This window comes from Budorcas taxicolor, chromosome 9 (assembly GCF_023091745.1).
Source record: "Budorcas taxicolor isolate Tak-1 chromosome 9, Takin1.1, whole genome shotgun sequence".
Classification (NCBI taxonomy): domain Eukaryota; kingdom Metazoa; phylum Chordata; class Mammalia; order Artiodactyla; family Bovidae; genus Budorcas; species Budorcas taxicolor.
Window position 1 is genome coordinate 65,271,165 of NC_068918.1, and position 23,989 is coordinate 65,295,153.

A 23,989-nucleotide genomic window follows, 5' to 3' on the forward strand; every position below is an offset into this window, starting at 1 on the left:
TCCTTGATACCAGGGATAAGAGTGCATCAAGCAGAGCTAGACGGTCCTTGGGCATCAGTCCAGTAACCAAATAATCCACAAGGACTTCCTATAGTCAGCATCTCTACTACACAGACACAGAAAGTCTGCTTAATCCTCCTTAATTAGGACTTCAGACATAAGAATTATTTGAAAATAATGTAATCAAAATAGAGATAGGTTCTACTGAATTTCCCAGGTGGTGCTAGTGGTAAAGAACCTGCCTGCCTACCAGTGTAGGAGACTTAAGAGATGCAGGTTCGATCCCTGGGTCAGGAAGATCCAGTGGAGGAGGGCATGGCAACCCACTCCAATATTCTTGCCTGGAGAACCCCATGGACAGAGGAGCCTGGGGGCTACAGTCCATACGGTCACAAACACTCGGACAAGACGGAAGAAACTGAACACACACACACACAGCATAAGCAGCTGATGACAGATATGTGAATATCTTTACTGAATGGGAAAGCTGCCAATGAATGTTTTCTGAATGAAATATTCTGTTTTAAAAAATGAGACTGGACATTAGACCCTCAAGCTCCTCCCTTGCAGAAATTGGAGATAGTTGTCTAGGAAGGATTGGTCCAGTTTTCAATCTGCTCTTTGCCTTCAGATTGCCCATTCATTAAGTAAATATTTGGGGGCACTCCCATCTAACAGGTACTGCTGGCTTCTGTCTTTTTATGCATGCTTCGGAGGACTTGAGCCTCCCGGGGCAATAGCTCAATGTCAAAAAGAAGGAGGTAACTGGGAGTAACACTAAATGACAGTCGAAAAAGACATGATTTTCTTGGCTTCTCTGATTCTGAATAATTGTATACCATTAAAAATAATAATTCATTGGATACTCACTTCTGGTGCTTTATATTAATCCTCACTTGATCCCATGATGTAGGCAGTAGTGTTATCTCCATCTTATGTATGAGGAAATTGAGGCAAAGAATTACTGAGTCACTTGCCCAAGGTGATACATCTCGTAAATACTGAAGTCTTGATGTGAACTCCAGAGCCCATACTCTACTCATCATAAGACCTTAGAATGGAAAGTCACCTCACCCAACAGGGACTTGTCTATCTGCTAAATCTATAAAGTAACTTGGTTGGCCACAATGCTCTCCCCGATCTCTCCCAGATTAACGGTATTTGTTTCTGGTACTGGAGCTGCCCTGTCCAAACTGCAAATCCTCACACAGCCCTCTTCCTTTGCCTGCATTTTTTCGGCTCTGCACCTCACACTAGACTTTGATTCCTCTGTTTTTTTCAAATACTTTGTCAAAGGCTGCTATTCCTACCCAACCCAAGCTTGCCGCCTCTTTTTTGCCCTGTGGAACTCTGTTCTCTCGAAGTCTGGTTTTGCAAATTACCCTTGGAGGGACCAGTACTCCCCATTAAGCAAGGAGCAAAAATTTTCCCCTCATAAAATCCCACGCCTTACACAGTAGAACTGTGTTCTCTATCTTGTCCACAGTACCACCAAGTGGCCCTCTCCGACTTCCACCTCTTTTCTTCCATAAGACAACATTTACACCAGGCCCCGTTATGGGCTTCAGGGTACACAGATGCTTTCACACATATGACATTATTTCAGTAGAATGCTGAGCAGTGTTGCTCTCTCTGTTCTATGAGGAGGTTCAAAATGGTAAGATATGCCCAAAATCAAACAGCTAGTGAGGGCTAGGATTGGGATTTCAATCCAGATACTCTAAGTTCCTTCCTCTATATGTACCAATCTGTCCTCTTTCTGTACTGCTCTCTGTTTTCTCTAACACAAAGTGCCTGTGGACTTTACCTTCCAGAAGTCCCTATGTGTAGGGAAATGGTTATGGGGTTAGCTGTTTGTATTCACAGAAGTATCTATCTTTTTCATGGAAAACTAGCTGCAGCTTATTATCAACACTTGGAGCTTGGAAAGGATAGAAGATAAAATTCTGACATATTTTTCGTTCTGGTTGTCAAGATTTATGGCATTGTTATTTGTATCTAATGGAGAATTCTCTGAGTTCATACCAGAATTATTCCCAAAGTGCCTTGGACCAAGATCCCCATTCAGTTGCTATAACTGGGTACATTTAGAGAGATACCTCAGTTATAGTCCACATGCCGTCAGCCCTCACAGGTACAGGTTCTGCTAAAACTGGGCTTGCCCTGAGGCTATTGTCATGGTTTTACATAATGAAAAATGGGGTTTTCAATGTGCATTTTGATGTGTGCAGAGGAATTCAAGACTAAAAGTAGTACATGGAGAAAGTCTGCAGGAACTGAAGGACATAAGATAACCTAACACAGTAACTGAACCTGCGAGTTATCTAACCCCAGGATCTCCCTGAGGGGGTCCAACTGGACTGTTAGAAAGTACAGCCTTTCTAGTGCCCTCTACTGTCCAGGGCCAAAACAACAGGAAACACAGTTCATTCTGGATGTTTGTTTAATAACTTAAAAAATTACCCTTGGGCTGAAACCAAGTTTTCCAAGTTTGGGTTCATAATAAGTAGTTTTTAAACATTTAAAAATAGGGGTGTGTAATAAAATGCTGAGAGACTCTGGAGATCGCTGCTCCTGGCACTTCTCTAATAGAAAGCATACGCATCGAGCGAACATTTGACTGAAGAAGAAAACAAAGCTGTTAAAAGCTGGTAGGCTCATTTTCCAATAGCAAGAGCACTAATATCTTTCAAGTCACTGCTAACCATAACTAATTATAGAGGTTTATGAAGGATGGCCCTTCCCGACAGGTCACCTCAGGTTAGGCAGCCCACAGATTTGCTGTTGGCTGTTGGCAACAATGGATTTGTGAAGAATTTCTGCTCAGCTCAAGGTGATTATCTTTCTTTTTCTTTTCTGCTGCTGGTGTGTCTCTTATTTTGACTGGCTCAGGTTGGGTTGGACGATGAGGCCTTGATTCCAAGACAGAACCAGGTTGTTGCTGGAGATCTGCACTGACAGATTGTTGAAAACTTATTAGTCTGACGTTTTAACAGCCTGCAATGAGATGGAAATCTGGTCTTTCACTGGAAAAACTTAGAAAGGAAAACATGAGCTTGAGCCGAAATCAACCCCAGGTCCAAATCTGCCATCCTCTGGCACAAAGGGCTGCACAGTGTTGAGAGATGAAGGCCTGGCTATGCCACCCACAGGGTAGGAGGGACTCGGCCACTGTGAGGTTGGAGCCTCTGAAAAGGCACCTCTGGGTGCCAGGGAAATGATAATGGGCTCGATTCTAGGTGCTAACGGCTCCAGCAGGAGCAGGAGTCGGCCTCACAGGAGGTTTCAGCTGGGTGGTTAGGGGTTGTTCCTTTGGCCATCACCATCTTGTGTGATGATCCAAGAAAAAGGAATAAGAAACACCTTGGCCTTGGTTCCTTGTCTGAGGTAGAAATGGACAGAAAGATTGCAGCCAATACCATTGATGAGAGAGATTTGGTACCACTGTATTGTAATTATTTGTCACAGGACTAAAAGAATTCACGGAGCATTTTGGCTCTTCAAAAGCAAACCTACCCTTGCTATCCCAGCCCATTAAAAAAAAAAAATGGCCATGCAATGTGGTATGCAGGATTCAGAACTTTAGTTCCCCAACAAGGGATCAAACCCATGCCTCCTGCAGTAGAAACACAGAGTCTTAATCACGAGACTTCCAGGAAATTCTTGAAATTGTATGTGTGTGTGTGTGTGTATAAATTCTGCCACTTTGATTAAACCCTCTACCCTGACACACCACAACATTGCTCCCATCCTGGGCAGCTGCCAAAGAATTGTAACAGGATTTCTGAACCTTGCACAGGCAGCTGTCTCTACCAGGAGAGGTCCTCTCTTTTGCCAGCCAACTTCTTCCTGTGATCATCTCATTTTGGAAGCCTTCTGGTAGCTTCCCAAACAGTGTTGGGTGTCCACCTTTGAGAATGCTCATAGCATTTTATGTTCTAACTTCAAACCAGGCTTTAAAATTCCTGAGGCTAGGATCTAGCCTAAATTGCATTTGATTTTTTTCAGCCACCTTCAATACAGTGCTTGCATAGAGCAGGCACTTGATAATGGTGTCTTTTGGAATATTCATTCATTCATTCACTCATCTGATAGACAGTATAAGGGAGTCTCAAGTTTCCAGGCCATGTTAGAGTTTAGGGAATGCAGTCCCTTAACAGAACCTATGTTTTTATGATCTATAGACCTAAGCCATGTTCTCTCCAGGCTGATTTTCTAGGAGTCTGGCTTTAATTAGTGTCATTCAGCTCTTTGTTAGGGGAAAATGTGAGATGGGAAATGACCCAGATGTTTCAAGATGTCTTTTCAGTGTCAAGTTGCCCCTTCATCACCCCCTTTGCAGCTCCACATCAGATGGCTGTGTCTAATCGCAGCACTTACTGGTGAGTATACACAAGTATTCAGAAAAAGATCCCCCCCCCCCATGCTACCCCCAGATAATCCCAAATCTCAAGTATATCCCGCAGAGTTGCAGTAAAGAATTATTTCTTCATTTATTTGATTACCATCGGGAGTGCCATGATGCATTAGTCATCGTGCAAGATGTTCAAGGGACGATCAAAGAGAACAGATGCATCAGCATACAGGCATTTGCCTTATTTCCTAGAAACCTCACTAGAGAAATTCTTGTATTGGATGGCCAACTTGCAGAACCCAAGAGCTTAAAGATGGGGTGAGGGTGGAATGAAGGCAGCGTGTGCTAAGGACGTGCCTCCTTCAGGTTGCCTCTGCTGCCTCTGGGAACGAATGAGATGGACTTCCCTTTCCACCAGGGACCATGCTTAGCTCTTCTTCAGAACAAGAAATTCGGCTTCCTTTTTATTTTATTTTTTCTTAAAATAGATCTAATCATATGTCAGAGTTTCTTTTCGCTTTGTTTTGTTGAGTGATCTATCAAGTACAGTCATGGAGATGTTGGGTTTTCCTGCATCTGCGGTAGCATCCAACATTCAGTCACTAGCTCCAGAGGTGTCAAGAGGCAGTTGTGCCCAGAGCTGTCTAATCCCTGGATCGCTGCCAAGGTGATGTGACCTTGGACCAGAAATTCCAGTGATGTCCTCTGTTTCTCCAGTTTCCCAGTTGTGGCCCACCATTCGTTCCCCTCATGAGTCAATTTCGCATTTTTTCTCTGAGTCATTCTTGGAGGACCAGCCTGTAGCCTGCTCCTCCAATGATTTTATATGCACCTAATTCCCTTTAATAATTTATTTTCTGCTTAAGAAAAGTTATAATGGTGGAAGGAAATAATCAAATAATCACCACTGTTAATTATTTGCTGATAACATTTACCATTACCTGCTTGTGGAAAACAGCTACTGCCTCAGCTAATATAGGGGAAAACCAATAAGCAAAAAAAATTTCTGTCTTGGGTTTTATTTGTTTGCTAATGTTTCCACCTATCCAAAAATATCAATGTACCTGACCTGAAAGGACTAGTTGCTGCAAGCCTGCTGAGAGACTAAACACAGGCAGACCTCAGAGACATTGTAAGTTCGGTTCCAGACGACTGCAATAAACTGAATATTGCCATAATGCAAGTCAAATGACTTTTTTGGTTTCCCAGTGCAAATGAAAGTTATGTTTGCACTATAATATCACTTATTGTGTGCAATAACATTATGTCTTTAGAAGCAATGTACACACCTTAATTTTAAAATGCTTTATTGTAAAAAAAATGCCAACCATCATCTAAGCCTTCAGTGAGTTGTAATGTTTTTGCTGGTGGAGGGTTTGAAATATTTTGAGAATTACTGTCATGTGACTCAGAGACACAAAGTGAGCAAATACTGTTGGGAAATGGCATCAGTAGATTTGCTCGACACAGGGTTAACACAAATCTTCAATTTGTAAAAATCACAATAAAGCAATGCACAGTAAAATGAGTTAAGCCTGCACGGTCAAGTGCTAACAAATATTCAGAAGAAAACAGGATGAATTTTATGTGAAGCAAAAAAAAAATGTTTACTGGTTTAAGAAAGTTAGAAGTGCTGCCAACTGAACAATGTGTAAACTTTTCACTCTCTCTAATTTTCTTACTTCCTCTGAGCATAACATGCCACTATTCTGGAGAAGGAAATGGCAACTCACTCCAGTATTCTTGTCTGGAAAATCCCGTGGATAGAGGAGCTTGGTGGGCTACAGTCCATGGGATCGCAGAGTTGGGCATGACTTAGCAACTGAACAACGTGTTTACTATTATAAATATTTGAATATTATTTTCACTTCAGATATAACATCCCCTTAAGAAAACAGGTTTGCTGAGTACTTAAATGTGGTTTTTTAAAATTGTACTTAATATTCATTTTTTTCACAACTAACTTTATGATGAAAGTAATGAAAAAATACAGTCCACTTAAGAGAAATATATGTTATTGTACATTTTACTAGAACACATAATTAAGCTAATGAAAATTAAATATTTTTAATATAAATTTTTATTGTAATAGAATAGATGCCATACTTTATAACATCCATCTTGCTCTTCCTAAGCAAAAGGTAAATTTTAGATTTAATGTGGAAGATTCTTAGTAAATAAAATTAGCAACTAACTTGTAAAATATTCTGACTTTTAAAATTAGAAGTATTTCTTTGTTTTTAATCTTAAATAATAACATGGGCATTATACTAGAATTTAATGGATGAGTTCAATTTATTAAGTCCTATTTTCATATTATAATCTCATATACAGTAATTTAAATTGGTACATTCTGGTTCATAATAAATTAAAAGCTAAACTTGTAATGATATTATGATGTAGATAATACCACCCCATTTTACAGATGAGAGAGCAAGTTTAGCTTTCTTTAGAAAGTTTAGAACGAAATAATCCATTATGGTATAGTAAGTATGTGCATGCAACAACAGGATTTGAACTCGGGTCTGTCTAATCCAAGGCCTATATAGGTGGCAACTGTTGCAAACATCAGTGGCTAACGAATGAGAGAAGGACACATAAACAGACCTGGCCTACTTGGCCAAGACAATAAGGAAGCCTGTAGTAATCTATATTTGGGAATCTGGTCAAGCATTAGGGAAGCCATCAGCTTTCATTCTCTCACTCATGGAGGGGGGAATATTCTGTAGTGAGTGGTACTCTCTGTGTCTCAATTTTCTACACTCTTAAAAGAGCATAATCAGAGTACAAGATAGTAGATGTATAGATAACACTTAGAACAATGCTTAGCCCACAGTATGGGCTAAAGAAATTTTAGCTAGTTTACAAATATTTGTTAAGCGGCAACCCACTCCAGTATTCTTGCCTGGAGACAGGGACTGCGGAGCCTGGTGGGCTACTGTCTATGGGGTGGCACAGAGTCGGACATGATTGAAGCGACTTAGCAGCAGCAGCAGCAGCAGCAGCTGGTATGTATAAGGCATCAGGATTATAATAATGAGGCATGTTAAAAACCCTAACATTGAAACCGGTTTGATTCTTTGCAGTCTATGAAGGCAGTAGGCATTACACACCTGAGTTCATGTGTAGCATAGCCTTTGTGCTGTGGAGGAGAGCATGGGACAAGAGACTCTATTGTTAGCAGGGCTCCAGGTGGGGACTTAGTAACTATGCCCTGTTATTTAGCAGTGCTAGCTGGGAGTGATGGACACAAGCAAGGCAAGCTGGTCTCATTATTTTAGGCACAGGAGATAAAGCAAAGATGGAGATCTTTTGGAGAGATAAGATTCGGAGAATAAGGTAGAAGCTTGGGGATCAAAACTGGATCAAAGTCAGGGTCATTCAGCAGCAAGGGGCTGGGTTGGGGAGTCCCCGAATGCATGACCAGGTAGAGCAGCAAGAGGGGAGGGCTGCAGCCCAGAGACTCCATGAAAGCATGGGACCTTCCTCCAGAGCAGATCCTGTGGTTTTCTGGGACTTGGACCCTGTGCCTTAGCCCAATTAATCCACTAAACTAGGTCTCACCCTGGGTTGCACAGCAAGCAGGAACCTGGCAGCAAAGGCCCTGCAAACAGTGGCATCAATAAGAAAAAGCGCTGGAAAAAGTCTGGTTTCTTTCAAATCCTGAGAACTGAGAGCAGTCAGATTCCCTTTGGTGCATCGCTTGAAGATCGGGTGCCATCATCAGGTAACTTTACAAAGCAGGGCAGTTAAAGCACTAGTTAGAGTTGTGTCAGCCATCTCCCAGATAGCCAGGGAGATAATGACAATGAAGAGGACTGCCTTGTGGTCACTGGATGGGCTGCCATGCCCCTTCTTGCTTCTTGGTCATTAGCTTATGTGGTCACTGAACCCAGGCAGGCCATGGCTTTTAAGGAATGCAGGTTTCATGGGAGTTTCAGAAACTTCTCTTGGATTTGTTCATGTCCAAGAAAGGAAGCAAGACCTCCACCCACATCCACACCAACCTGCGACTTGAGGGATAGACCTATGGCTGTCCTTGGACTTGGGTACCCACCATCTTCTGCAAGCGCTTGCAATTAAGGAAGGAGAACTCTTCCATCCTAGCATGTGTGGGCTTCGTTCTTAACAAAGTGTAAGGGATCACTCCAGTGTTACTTCCCTGTAAGATCCAGAATACGGATTGATAGAACTTCCTAGCACTTTGTTTCACCAAGGAGCTGAAAACAGTTTAGAGACCTCTGATCTTTCGATTAAAAATAATCATTAACTCTTTCAGGGCATAAAAGATACCCATTTGAAAATCAAGTAACGCAGGAAATGGATCCTAGCAGTTTGAAAGGATATAACCTCTGCCAAAACACAAACCAAACAGCAACAGACAGTTGGGTCAGACTCCACGGATCGTTAACCCTCACATTTGCTCTTTGATCAGACTTTGTGGCATGTATTAGCATCCTCATGTTATTTACAGAGAAATGAAGCCTGAAGAGATTGAATAGCATGATAAATATCACATGACATTTAGTTCAGCAGAGTAAAGCCAGGAGAAAAGCCACGTACTTTCCGTTGAGTATTCAGTGTCCTCTGCGAACCTTCACGTGCGCCTGGTCTTCCTCTTTCCGCAGTCCACCCAAACTAGCCAGCAGCTTGCTTCCTTTTCATGGTCTTGAGCCAGCTGTCCATCTCTGTGTACGATGTAGGTCATCTCAGAAAATAGGTTGATTTGAATGTAATTGGGTCATGCTATTCCTCTCAACCTGTGCCTCTGTTTACCAGGAGTTTTCGTCATTAGATGTAAAGAATGTGAATTCTCTGATCTGGGAGTTTTTTCTTCAGAAATTACTTTGTTTTATGATGTTTTAAGTGTTGGTACAATAAAGATTGACGGGAATGGAACTGACCAAGTTGTGAACAGTGAAAGAAAGAGGAAAATGGACTAAAGTAAATGTTCTCAGTCTTCCTAAGGACAAGGAAATAAATGGTGAAAACAAATACAGTCTGGTCCTAAATGACCTCTATAAGCCCATGGGAGACAGCAGAGAAGCAATATGTGAAGGGCCATTTTTATAATCAGAGTGTTGCAAATGGGGGAAATTCTTACTTATTTTGAAATATTTCAAGCATAAGAAATAGAATAATTTCAGGAACAAATCATTATAGAAAAAGTTGATAACCCCTGTATACCCTCTAATATTTCATAACTCTGTGTATTTATCCCCTACCCTAAATTTGATATTTTTTTCTTTGCCTGTTTTTATGCTTCTTCTGTTAATTAATATATTCATAAACAATGTGTTATTTTTAGATATTTTCAACTTCATAAAAAATGGAGATAGTGTTTTACCTAACATACTTTTACATGGTTTAAACATTATATATATTTTGTATGATTTAAAACTTATATATATTTTATATGATTTGAACATTATATATTATATAATTTGAATATATTATACAATTTGTATATTATGTATTTATAGGTATATATTATATATTTAATATGTTTTTACAGTAATGTAACCCTAATTCATTTTCATTTTTAACTGCCATGTAGCATTTCAATATATGAATAACATTTATCTGTTTTGTAGCTGAACATTAAAGTTTCACTGACTATCAGTCTAGAAGATGACTTGCTGTATCATAGACTATGCACAATTTAACTTAGTAAGAATGAAATCCAGTCATTAATAAGTGGAAATTTAGTAAAGGTTTTGCCAATTTTTCTCCAAAATAATTCCATCATTTTATACTAAAACTCCCAGTATATGAGAATATCCCTTTTTCTACATTTTTTTACATACTTGTTTCTGCCAGATTTCTGTCTTCCCATATCTTTGGGGTCAAAATAGACTTCTTTATTTTTATCTTTAATTTGCTGATTCCTGATTATTGGTGTGGCGGAATATATTCTCTCTGTTTAATGACCATTCAGAATTCCTCTTCCATGAATTGCCTATTTCCTTTACTACGCAGGCTAACAGGCTCGCTTATCCTATTTCCATTTTCCTTTGGATTATTTGTTATTCTCTTATTGATTTGAAGGATTTATTTACATGTTTGGGTGCCAACCATTAGTCAATCACACTCATAAATGAGGTCTAGTCTTAAGTAACTGATTGCATCTCTGGAGTTTGTCTTGCACAAAAATTTTAATAAGCAAGTTGGAACTGAGATATAGATAAGAAAGTTGATATTTCTATGAGTTGATGCTTCTAGAAAAGCGTTATGAATGCCGCTTTTTCATCATTTCTTTATTTGAACAGAGAGTTCCAAGTCTGCAAGTTCAGAGAGCTAAGTGTATACCACTGAGGTTTGTGTTTGAAAATATCTGCTTGATTGCAGAGTAGGTAGCTTAGAATAATTTCAGCTCTGAAGGACCAATTTTGAGAGTGAATGATTAACCTCAGATTATCAGATCGAATAAACTGCGTATCTTCTATTGAAATAGAAACTGTTGGACACTGAGTGCTCTGGCTGTGACCCCTCAGAAGGGCACACAAAGTCAGCTCCAGGCAGGGGCATGAGGCATGCAGGAACAGTCTATTCCCAATTTACCTCTTAGGTATTTTACTACCAGGAAAGTCTCTGCTCATGACAAGTGCCTAGATTCAGGTAACTAAAGAAAACATGAAGAGTAGAATAATGTTATGGTGACGTCAGGTGACATGGACATGTTGCCTTGGGAATCCTAAAAGGAAATCTTAAAATAATGATGGCTTTCTTTCTATTTCAGAGGTGTGGCGAAATCTTGTTTGAAAACCCTGATCAGAATGTCAAATGTGTTTGCATGCTAGGTAAGAAGATTCCTCATTTTAAATCTGTTAAGCATGTTGATGTCATGTGGGCTTACTGTTGTTCTGTTGCCTTACTGATTGTCTCGTTCATATTGCAGAGGGTAATCGGCTCTTTTATAGGTTTATAGACTACTATCATACATATATATGTGGAACACTTGATGATAAAGAAAGAGTTTGATTGTAAGAACTCAATAATTCAGGAACCATGCTTTTGAGCCTTTCAAAATTTTTCTTGGATCATCAGCATTATATTGGGTGCTTTGTATTCAGGCAACTCGAAGGTAAACGTAAGAAGAATCACATTGTAAATCCTAAACTAGAGATGGCATACTAGATAAGGAAACTATTTACACCACAGCACAAAGTCCTTACTCACAATGCCTGAGATAAATATACATTTGAACTAAAATGAAGTCAGCACAGCAGTTAGTCATATTGTATTAGTAATAAAAATCACAGCCTCATAATGAATGATAATTTGTCTTTTGTAGGATGATATATCATCAATACCTTTCACAAACTCTTTAATATACTATATTCTGTTAAAAAGGAAGTTGGTATTATTTTCCTCACTTTATAGATTAGAAAACTAGGTCAGAGAATATAAGTGATGCACTTATACTCAAAGTGAGAAATCTAAATCATGATATAAACATTTTTAAACTGTAAAATTTTAGGTCTAGTATTTAGATCTTAGTTGAGCCACTAAACTCTGTCACTGGGGTAGAAAATGGCGACTCACTCCAGTATTCCTGCCTGGCAAATTCCATGGACAGAGGAGTCTGGTGGGCTACAGTCCATGGGGTCACAAATGAGTCAGACACAAGTAACCACAAAACAACAACATGGCTATGGAGTAACACATCCACTGGAAAATGAACATTTTCCTGGAAGCACATGAACAATGAACGTAGCACAGCATCCATAAATCCATGTCAAATACCCAGTAGTCCTTTTTCTTAACCACAAAAATGCTTCAAAATGCTAATAATAGGTACAAATGAGAGAGAGATGGAAGTAGAAAAAATTCTTTTGTTCAGCTATATGTCTCAACTTTGGATTTTGAGGAAATCATCTTATCACCATATCATATTTATTTGTCAACTAACTCATTTAATTTTCACAGTAACAGGAGAAGTTGTTCCTGTTATAATCTTCATTTTACTGAAAGAAAATTGAAGCAGATCATAACTAAAACGTTGATTATAGCTTCTACATGATCTACTAATTTGAATCAGTTTGAACTCATGATGACTTTAAGTGCATGAGTGCACCACTTATTTTGATTGAATTTTTCCTTGTACTTCCTCCTGTGTGAGCTGTTTGATTAGTTTATAGCTATGAAAAGGACAAAACAGACTATCCACTACTGCCTATAGACTTAATTTCAATTAAAGCCAATCATCTTTCCCTCTCTTCTAGATAATCTGGTATGATTTATATCCCCAACAAGAAGATATCCCTGGCCACGAAATGCATTCCCCCAAGGAATGTGCCAAATTCCACAAAATCCCAAGATCAGAAGAATATTTATATAAATCAGCTCTATATTGCTACCACTGTCATAAGAATTTTAGTTGAGTACTTAAATATGTGACAGGTGAAGTCCATCCTAAGCATCTTATTTAATTAGATCATTTATTTAAGTAAATTAGGCCACGGCTTCTCTTTCAAAACATAGATATCTTTGACAATGGCAGTGTATTATTAAGCTTTTAGGTTTCATTAGTTAACTGTATTTCTATTTTCTTAAGGATATAGAACTAAATAATATAAAGGAACTATGATATTAGAAGTTTTTATTAGTTTAAGGACATGGAATTATTAAAGATGGAATAGGAAGAACAATTACACATTTTACCTTTAAAGTAGATGGTAAATATTTATTGAATTTTCAAGATATTACTATGTCTTACTCTAATAATTAAAATTATGCCCTCAAAAAGACTACCTCTCAAAAGACTTAGACTTTTTCCTGCTTATCTTTTTAAGAGGGTAGCTGCAAATTTTAATTAAAACATTTTAAAAATCCTTTGAAATCTTAGATGAAAGAGAATATCAAAATTAAATTATTATGGATATCAATACAGGTGGGTCAACCCTCCAATAGTGTGTTCACTTGAAGCGGAAGGGCTACCATTTCACAGCAATACCATGAAGATAATGAAAAGGCAAGTTGAATGGTTTGTTCCTTTAAAAGAAACAAGAGAAGCTCACAGTGTGAACATGTAACTCACTAAAACTGAGGCCACATCTTGCATATCATCAAGAAAGGGCATCTATATAACTCAACAATAACAGTAAAGCTCCACTTCACCACTGTCTGAGGTCTTAATTCATTTGTTGCTTCCTTTGAGAGGAATCTGTGACCAGCCCTTATGGTTTCTTGCAGCATGTCTTAAGAAAACTTTTTATCCTCAACAATAAAGCATAGGAGTTTCTGCTATTTAAAGGGACTATTAAGTTTTGTAAGTGTTTCTAAGTCATGAATGCAGTTCCTGGTTTTGCAAGTCATGTTATAACCTTTTTATGAACAAATTAAAATTTTGACAAAAGAAAATCAAATCAGTAAAGCCTGTATTTCCAAAACTTCACCCCTGACCATCATACCACCCCAGTATTGAGATCCCTAATGGAGGCCAACCTGAGACATTCATAGCTTTAAATTGTCAAGTTCTTGGCTCACCCGCTCCAAGGTCCCTGCTATATCCACTCACACACCAGGTTTGGAGCTCCTGCCTGGACCCCAGCTGTGCTTTGGCTTCAGCACGTTTGAGATGGAATAGGGAAGAATGTCACTAGTCAGGCACATGTTTGCAGTTTTCCTCTGTCCCATTGGCATGCCCCAGATCATTTAGAAAATACCATTTTTATGCTTTCTGTTGTTTACCTCACAAGCCAACCTCATCAAACTCAGACTTTAGGTCATTAAGTTCAATGAGGTGTAAGTGTAAAATTCACTTGAAGTTACTGAAATTCTAAGTTCAAAACAATTTTAAATGAGAGCAAATCCATATTGTCATGTATGGGTCTTAGGTTTATACGTTCAGGGGAATAGTTTGTGTTGGATATGAAGGTAAATAAAGATGTACTGAAGAGGTAGCTACAAAGTACTAACTGTGTACCCCTTTTTACCAGTAGTTGCCCACTCCAGCACTCTTGCCTGGAAAATCCCATGGACGGAGGAGCCTGGTGGGCTGCAGTCCATGGGGTCGCCAAGAGTTGGGCACGACTGAGCGACTTTACTTTCACTTTTCACCTTCATGCATTGGAGAAGGAGATGGCAACCCACTCCAGTGTTCTTGCCTGGAGAATCCCAGGGACAGAGGAGCCCAGTGGGCTGCCGTCTATGGGGTCGCACAGAGTCGGACACCACTGAGCGACTTAGCAGCAGCAGCAGCACTGTTATTACAAACAGTAGCAAATTACTACTGCAAATAATTTGGTTTTCCCAAAAGATTGTATCAATTAATCCTTTTCCAGTTTTATATAGGTTCTCTTTTAACTTTTTTGTTCTCAAAATCTTGGCTTTTATTTTCAAGTACATCATAGCCAATTTTATTATTTTAATTAATTTTTATTGGAGTATATGTTGTGTTATTTTCTACTGTATAGTAAAATGATTCTGTCATGGGGACAAGTGTGGACAATGTTAAGCACCAAACGGTTATAAATGTTGCTTTCTTCTTTCCTTCACCCTTAAGGAGTTTGAAATTTCAAACTCCCATCCCCCTCCTTCTTAAAAAATTTTAGTCATAAGTTTTCTCTCAAGTTCAGATAGACCTCAAAGTTTATACAACTATATCAAAGAGTATACACTATATAGTAAGATGTACACACTATATAGTAAGCACCTTAAATATGGGTAATGAACTGATGTTAAAGGAAGAAGGAAGTGGGAGAGAACTGACCTCTCATTGCACAATTAATGCAGGAAGTGTGGCCAGTTCCTCAAAGAATTTTATTTTTCAAAGTATAATGAAAACATTAGGAACAAAGAACCAAGAAGAAACTACATAAAATGATCAATGTTGATTCACTTCTTAGTTCATTTGCTAACTTCTTTCTGCTGCTGCTGAGTCACGTCAGTCGTGTCCGACTCTGTGTGACCCCACAGATGGCAGCCCACCAGGCTCCCCCGTCCCTGGGATTCTCCAGGCAAGAACACTGGAGTGGGTTGCCATTTCCTTCTCCAATGCATGAAAGTGAAAAGTGAAAGTGAAGTCGCTCATGCTAAATGCTGGAGGGGGAAAGTTTCTCAAAAGAGTTCCCAATCAGACTTGGTGCCTTTTCTTTCCCTTATAATTTTACAATTTGAATTTTCAGTGGCTCTGCTTTTGTTTCATGTGTGATTCCTTTCATGCTAATTGGTATCATACCATTTTCATAGAAGTATGTATTTTCTTACCTGCCATGGCTTAGAAAGGGGTGTTCGTATTGTCATGTTTCTGGTTGAAATCTTTTATTAAATCGTTTCAAGTGATTATCAGTTTTCAAAGCAACAGAATACCATAAAATCAATATTTTGCTAACATTCAACATGAGCACAGGGAGACTTGCTTTCTGGTCCTACTTCTGAAAATTTACCTGGGTGCTCTTAGAAATTGTTTCATCTTTTAGACTACAATTTATAGTTTTTCTGCCAAGTAGCAATAAAAATATCTGTTCCTTCAGGCCCAGAGGTTTTCCTGGTGATGCAGAATGTGATGTTCTGTAAGGAGACATTGCCTACTATAATGCTCTAGATATAGCATATGCATTAATAAATTAACAAATAAGTAATAAACAACTGAAAATAAGTAAATTGTTGATGAACAATATTTTACTAAATAAATAGTAAATTATTTATTGATGACATGAACAGTGTTTAGAAAAGCAATTGAAAAGATAAACCTTTATGTGAGGGCAATTTTTTAAAATATTAAATACACTCTTCAAAATTCTGTTGTGCCTCAAAGGCATCATCTAATATTCATTTAGCAGATATTCACTGAGCATCTGCTATGTGCAAGGTACTGTGCTAGGCACTGGGAATGCAAAGGCCAGTGAAGCACAGAGGGTATCCAGTCCAGGCAGAGATTCAAGTCCCAAACCACAAAATATGCAATGCTAGCTTGAGAGTTACAAGTGATATAAAAGGAATAAAGTGTGTTGGGATTTCAGAAGATGAAGAGAGTGCATGCAGTTGGCATATGATGACACATAGATTGAGCTATGCAAAGACCAAGAAAAAGGCAGCGTTCTAGGTGGATACATGACCATATTTAAAAGCCCAGATACAGGAAAGTTGAGGAGTGAAGAAGGAAGGACATGTTTCAGGCCACAAGGAGTGTGAAAGGATAAATTAGAAAGGAATTTGAGGCTTTAGTGTAGACAGTTTGACTGTTAGCGCCCACTCTAAAAAGGACAGAAATACCAAATGATAGGGCATCATGGTCTCTTTTGTTTAGTTGGTTAGAGAGTACTTTTTAACTTTGATAGAGAGTTTTATAGAATATTCTATATCTAGCTTCTATTGGGCAGTATTGATATAGCTATTCACCAAATACTTGTGAAATTAAATCATTTTAACCTAATGTGATGAAAGTGAAAGAGGAGAGTGAAAAAGTTGCCTTAAAATCAACATTCAGAAAACTTAAGGTCATGGCATCCGGTCCCATCGTTTCATGGCAAATAGATGGGGAAACAATGGAAACAGTGACAGAATTTACTTTTGGGGCCTCCAAAATACTGCAAATGGTGACTGAAGTCATGAAATTAAAAGATGCTTGCTCCTTGGAAGAAAAGCTATGACCAACTTAGACAGCATATTAAAAAATAGAGACATTACTTTACCAACAGGCTTCCCTTGTGGCTCAGCTGGTAAAGAATCCACCTGCAATGTGGGAGACCTGGGTTTGATCCCTGGTTTGGGAAGATCCCCTGGAGAAAGGAAAGGCTACCCACTCCAGTATTCTGGCCTGAGGAATTCCATGGACTGTATAGTCCATGGGGTTGCAAAGAGTCGGACACGACTGAGTGACTTTCACTTTCACTTTAGCAACAAAGGTCTATCTGGTCAAAGCTATGGTTTTTCCAGTAGTCAAGTATGGAACAGTAAGTAATAATAACATTATAATGTACCTTATTAGGTTTGTTAAGGATCAAATAGCATAATAAATATTAAAGCATTCAGTAAACTGTTAGAGGTTCTAGAAATATAAATCTATTAGTACCAATAGCTAAAATGTTCTAAGTGCTTTCATTTCATTTAATATTAGTAGTGTTCTTTATGACTTTGCTGGTGGCTCAGATGGTAAAGCGTCTGTCTACAATGTGGGAGACCCGGGTTCGATCCCTGGGTCGGGAAGTTCCCCTGGAGAAGGAAATGGCAATCCACTCCAGTGCTATTGCCTGGAAAATCCCATGGACAGAGGAGCCTGGTAGGCTACAGTCCATGGGGTCGCGAAGAGTCGGACACAACTGAGTGATGCAGACCAACAGCTTTGGCATGTTTTCTGTTTCAGTTTGCTTCAAGTAAATAGATATTTTCAAGAACACGTTTGCAATCTAGAAATAAGCGTATCATCTTCATAGGTTATTAAAGAAAGATTACTGTAAGGACCATTTTATTTGTACCTAACTTTGTAAAACTGAAGGTCTATACTCAAAGACAGATTTTCAAGTTGCTTAGCTTTGATTTACCAAGATTAAAAACTTTGGGAATTTGAATTAATTTTGCTTACACTTACGAAGCAGTTCATTCTTATTGCGGGAGTACGTCATCTCACTCCTCCTATATGCATATGCTTCCCTGGTGGCTCAGTTGGTAAAAATCTGCCTGTAATATAGGAGACGCAGGCTCGATCCCTGGGTAGGGAAGATCCCCTGGAGAAGAAAATGGCAACCCAGTCCAGTAGTATTGCCTGGGAAATCTCATGGACAGAAGAGCCTGGTGGCTTACAGTCATGGGGGTCACAAGAATTGGACACAACTTAGCAGCTAAACCACTACCATGTCCAAGGATGATATTTTCTAACTCTTAGAAGATGAAAAATTGAAACTTGGACATTCCCAAGGAATGGTAAAGAAGGCATTCTCCTCATCACTCACCCAGGGGCTTGGTTTGTTTTATTTTTCAATGTGCCTGTTATCAGATGACATATTTTATGTTTGTTTGTTTATCATTCTCTCCCAGCCTCATGGTACCACCCATCCTTTTAAACAGAATGTAAATGTAAATATCACGAAAGCAAGGAATTAGTTTATCTACTGGAACAGTGTTCAGCATCTGCAATAGTGTCCAGCCACTTAGCCCCTCATCAGAGCTTAATATTTGCGGAATGGATACCTGCCGATGCATTTGTCGAAATAGCATAATCATCAGTAGAGTGTAGGTCAGATGTGTCAAATGCTGATGGGTATGGCATTTAAAACCCTCTGCTAACTCAGCCAAAGAATGGGTCAGCTCTTAAGCAAACTAAGTGGCAGTTGCCCAAGCATATTACTCTGAATTAGAGGATGTAAAGTGCATCAGTTCAGTTCAGTCGCTCAGTCGTGTCCGACTCTTTGTGACCCCATGAATTGCAGCACACCAGGCCTCCCTGACCATCACCAACTCCCGGAGTTTACCCAAAATATGCAGGTGGTGTCATCTGCATATCTGAGGTTGTTGATATTTCTCCCAGCAATCTTGATTCCAGCTTGTGCTTCTTCCAGCCTAGTGTTTCTCATGATGTACTCTGCATAGAAGTTAAATAAGCAGGGTGACAATATACAGCCTTGACATACTCCTTTTCCTATTTGGAACCAGTCTGTTGTTCCATGTCCAGTTCTAACTGTTGCTTCCTGACCTGCATATAGGTTTCTCAAGAGGCAGGTCAGGTGGTCTGGTAGTCCCATCTCTTTCATAATTTTCCACAGTTTATTGTGATCCACACAGTCAAAGGCTTTGGCATAGTCAATAAAGCAGAAATAGATGTTTTTTCTGGAACTCTCTTGCTTTTTCGATGATCCAGCAGATGTTGACAATTTGATCTCTGGTTCCTCTGCCTTTTCTAAAACCAGCTTGAACATCTGGAAGTTCACGGTTCATGTATTGCTGAAGCCTGTCTTGGAGAATTTTGAGCATTACTTTACTAGCATGGGAGATGAGTGCAATTGTGTGGTAGTTTGAGCATTCTTTGGCATTGCCTTTCTTTGGGATTGCAATGAAAACTGACCTTTTCCAGTCCTGTGGCCACTGCTTTTTCCAAATTTGCTGGCATATTGAGTGCAGCACTTTCACAGAATCATCTTTCAGGATTTGAAAAAACTCAACTGGAATTCCATCGCCTCCACTAGCTTTGTTTGTAGTGATGCTTTCTAAGGCCCACTTGACTTCACATTCCAGGATGTCTGGCTCTAAATGAGTGATCACACCATCGTGATTATCTGGGTCATGAAGATCTTTTTTGTACAATTCTTCTGTGTATTCTTGCCACCTCTTCTTAATATCTTCTGCTTCTGTTAGGTCCATATCCTTTCTGTCCTTTATCGAGCCCATCTTTGCATGAAATGTTCCCTTGGTATTTCTAATTTTCTTGAAGAGATCTCTAGTCTTTCCCATTCTGTTGTTTTCCTCTATTTCTTTGCATTGATCGCTGAGGAAGGCTTTCTTATCTCTCCTTGCTATTCTTTGGAACTCTGCATTCAGATGTTTATATCTTTCCTTTTCTCCTTTGCTTTTCAGCTCTCTTATTTTCACAGCTATTTGTAAGGCCTCCCCAGACAGCCATTTTGCTTTTATGCATTTCTTTTTCTTGGGGATGGTCTTGATCTCTGTCTCCTGTACAATGTCACGAACCTCAGTCCATAGTTCATCAGGCACTCTATCTATCAGATCTAGTCCCTTAAATCTATTTCTCACTTCCACTGTATAATCATAAGTAATTTGATTTAGGTCATACTTGAATAGTCTAGTGGTTTTCCCTACTTTCTTCAATTTATGTCTGAATTTGGCAATAAGGAGTTTATGATCTGAGCCACAGTCAGCTCCTGGTCTTGTTTTTGCTGACTGTATAGAGCTTCTCCATCTTTGGCTGCAAAGAATATAATCAATCTGATTTTGGTGTTGACCATCTGGTGATGTCCATGTGTAGAGTCTTCTCTTGTGTTGTTGGAAGAGGGTGTTTGCTATGACCAGTGCATTCTCTTGGCAAAACTATTACCCTTTGCCCTGCTTCATTCCTTATTCCAAGGCCAAATATTTCTGTTACCCCAGGTGTTTCTTGACTTCCTACTTTTGCATTCCAGTCCCCTATAATGAAAAGGACATCTTTTTTGGGTGTTAGTTCTAAAAGGTCTTGTAGGCCTTCATAGAACCGTTCAACTTGAGCTTCTTCAGCGTTACTGGTTGGGGCATAGATTTGGATTACTGTGATATTGAATGGTTTGCTTTGGAAACGAACAGAGATCATTCTGTCATTTTTGAGATTACATCCAAGTACTGAATTTCAGACTCTTGTTGACCATCAAGGCTACTCCATTTCTTCTAAGGGATTCCTGCCTGCAGTAGTAGATATAATGGTCATCTGAGTCAAATTCACCCATTCCAGTCCATTTTAGTTTGCTGATTCCTAGAATGTCGACGTTCACTCTTGCCATCTCCTGTTTGACCACTTCGAATTTGCCTTGATTCATGGACCTGACATTCCAGGTTCCTATGCAATATTGCTCTTTATAGCATCGGACCTTGCTTCTATCACCAGTCACATCCACAAGTGGGTATTGTTTTTGCTTTGGCTCCATCCCTTCATTCTTTCTGGAGTTATTTCTCCACTGATCTCCAGTAGCATATTGGGCACCTACCGACCTGGGGAGTTCCTCTTTCAGTATCCTATCATTTTGCCTTTTCATACTGTTCATATGGTTCTCAAGGCAAGAATACTGAAGTGGTTTGCCATTCCCTTCTCCAGTGGACCACATTCTGTCAGACCTCTTCACCATGACCCGCCCGTCTTGATTGGCCCCACAGGGCATGGCTTAGTTTCATTGAGTTAGACAAGGCTAACCTAATGTGGTCCATGTGATTAGATTGACTAGTTTTCCATGATTATGGTTTCAGTGTGTCTGCTCTCTGATGCCCTTTCGCAACACCTACCACCTTACTTGGGTTTCTCTTACCTTGGACTTGAGGTATCTCTTCACGGCTGCTCCAGCCAAGCACAGCCGCTGCTCCTTACGTTGGAAGAGGGGTATCTCCTCACCACCGCCCCTCCTGACCTTGTGGATAGTTCTCCACAAATAGGCAATTAGAACCTACCTAGAAGAATAGGTAATTATCAGATATTTCCTGAGCACTGGAGTATGCCCAGCCCTCTGCTAGGATTCCCGTGAAAGTTGATGTAATAGTGCATCTCTAGGTAAAATCCCTATCACCACCATTTGTCCAGAGACAATGTCATTTCTGTCTCGACCCAAAAATAATGTTGGGCTTTTTATTGGAAGAAATACAGCTTTTAATAGTATTCCACTGTAAATATTTTTTATAGATTATATACTTTTTTAGAGATTTTGTTTGTTTGTTTTTTATTTGTTTTTGGCTGTACTGGGTCTTCATTGCTATGCAAGCTTTTCTCTAGTTGTGATGAATGGGGGCTGCTCTTTCTTGTGGTGGTATAAGTATATAAGTATAAGTATATGTTTACTAATGTGTATCGATTATAAACATTCACAAATAGGGAAGTTATCAAAAAATGAGACAAACTGATTTATATTATAAAAAAGATAATTTTAGATAAAATAAATATTTGCTCCAATTATATCTTTGAGCTATAACATTTTGTCATATCTAAATGCCAAGAGATATTTTTATCAACTTCCCAAAAGTTCAGTCCTGATGAGATAGCTAACTGCTGGTAAAGAAAGCACAGTTTCCATAAGCCCAAAGCTTGCACACTGACAGATCAATGCAAGTTTTCAACTTTTGTGAGGCTAACTTGAACACTATCAAAAAAGTAATTACTGGGTTTTTTTGCTCCAAAAATCTTAAAGGCAATCTAAAGATAGGTTATATACAATAATAAACAAATGCAAAGAATTAATTTTTGCCGAATTTTGGATAGTCAACCATGCATGAGTTTAGTACTTTCGGTTTGCAGTCAAAATTTAAAACTTTTTATTACTTGCAACTTAATGAGTTAGTTAACATTATGATATCTTATATATCATCATTTTTATCTTTAACTAAATTCTGGACTCTGAAGTTTCTAATTCTATGTAACACCGTATAAAATTTATTTCTGAAAGTGGTTGTCACATTTTTAAGTATAAGAAAATAATACCAGAAATGCTAACAGAGTATAGAACTTGATAAGATTGGGGAATATCAGTATTTTCATATTTCAGTGATAATCATAAACTAAAAATCTGAGGGTTTTTGCATTATGTGTAGTAAGCATATGAAAAGATTTCCCATACCAAGCTTCCTCCTAAAATTGTATTGCAGATTCAAGAAGTACTTGAATTGTATTCTGCCAGACTACAAAATGCAGGGTGGGTTATAAATACAAAACCCATGAAATTACGTAAGTCATTGCCAAATATTAGGATTGAAGCAGGCACGAAGTAAGGGTGCTTATTGGGGCTTCCTAGGAGGTGCAGTGCTGAAGAATCCACCTGCCAATGCAGGAGATGCAAGAGACATAGGTTTAATCTCTGGGTCAGGAAGATCACCTGAAGTAGGAAATGGCAACCCACTCCAGTATTCTTGCCTGGAGAATCCCATGGACAGATGAACCTGGAAGGCTATATACAGTCCATGGAGTCACAGAGAGTTGAACACAACTGAGCACATGTTCAGGCAGTAAAGGTGCATATTAAGCAAAGATTTGTTGGGGTCTGAAATGGTTGCACAGTTACAAGGGTAGACCTTGAGACCATAAAGTTGCAGCTGGCATTTGCTAGCAAATATTGTTTTGAGAACAGCTAGTAATGTCCTTGACTGTGATACAGTTCAGAATATTCACGTTCTCAGTGATACAAGAATGTGTCTGAAACCGCATCCACCATGGCCACCTACTTCCATTTTGGATGCCTGAATCACAGTTACTCCATTTTGATTTTTAAATGCTTTCTTTTCTTTAATGGTTCAAACAAATAGGCCACAAACAAGCTGTTTTGGTTAGCTCAAAGTTCAAGGTGAATTATGTATAAGCCAGAATGACTTCCTCATACCTCAATATGTGAAAACTTCTTCCATCAATACAAACTTCTGGTTATGAGATTAATAAGTCACAGTGTTCTATTGTTTAGCATAGTGAGTATGGTTAATAAAGCTACTATAAATACTTGAAATTTCCTAAGACAGGAGATCTTGTATTCTTACCACAAAACAAAAATGGTAACTTTGTCAGGTGATGGATGTGGTAATTAATTTCACTGTAGTAACCATTTCACACAGACTCAGACAAAACTGAACACACACACATATATTAAAACACCAGGTTGTAAACCTTTTAAAGATTATATTGTGCAGCCTAAATGCATACCTAAATGCATATTTTAAAACCTTACCTCAGTAGAGCTGGAAAATGTTTTAAAAACCATAAAATTATATTGCAGTGTCAACAAAATGCATTTGAATATTTTATCTTCTTTTAGAAAATTTAATAGTTGGAAAACATAGTTGAACATTTTGGAAGTACATATTGAATTCAAAAGTACATTTTCCACATTTCTCAGGAAGAGTTTAACATCTTATTTCCAAATTACTACTTTCTTTATCGAACAGGTTTGTTAATAATTACTTCCACCAGGCAGTCATTGGAAAAATTACCTTTACTTTATCTGTTATTTTATGTATGTATTTTTT

The 23,989-nt window shown here is 38.8% G+C and overlaps 1 protein-coding gene across 3 annotated transcripts in view; it reads left to right on the plus strand.

Moving 5' to 3' along the window:
- Window positions 1-23,989, plus strand: part of PDE7B (phosphodiesterase 7B) — a 359,458-nt gene that overhangs the window by 96,985 nt on the left and 238,484 nt on the right. For 2 of the 3 annotated variants that reach the window (XM_052645654.1, XM_052645652.1), the window contains exon 2: window positions 11,094-11,154. Coding sequence is in view for 2 of the 3 variants with exons in the window: in XM_052645652.1 (XP_052501612.1) it covers window positions 11,094-11,154 (61 nt within the window). In the remaining variant the exon portion in view is untranslated. Of the gene's footprint in view, window positions 1-11,072; window positions 11,155-23,989 lie in introns of those variants that run through there. The other variant, XM_052645650.1, reaches the window with a different exon arrangement.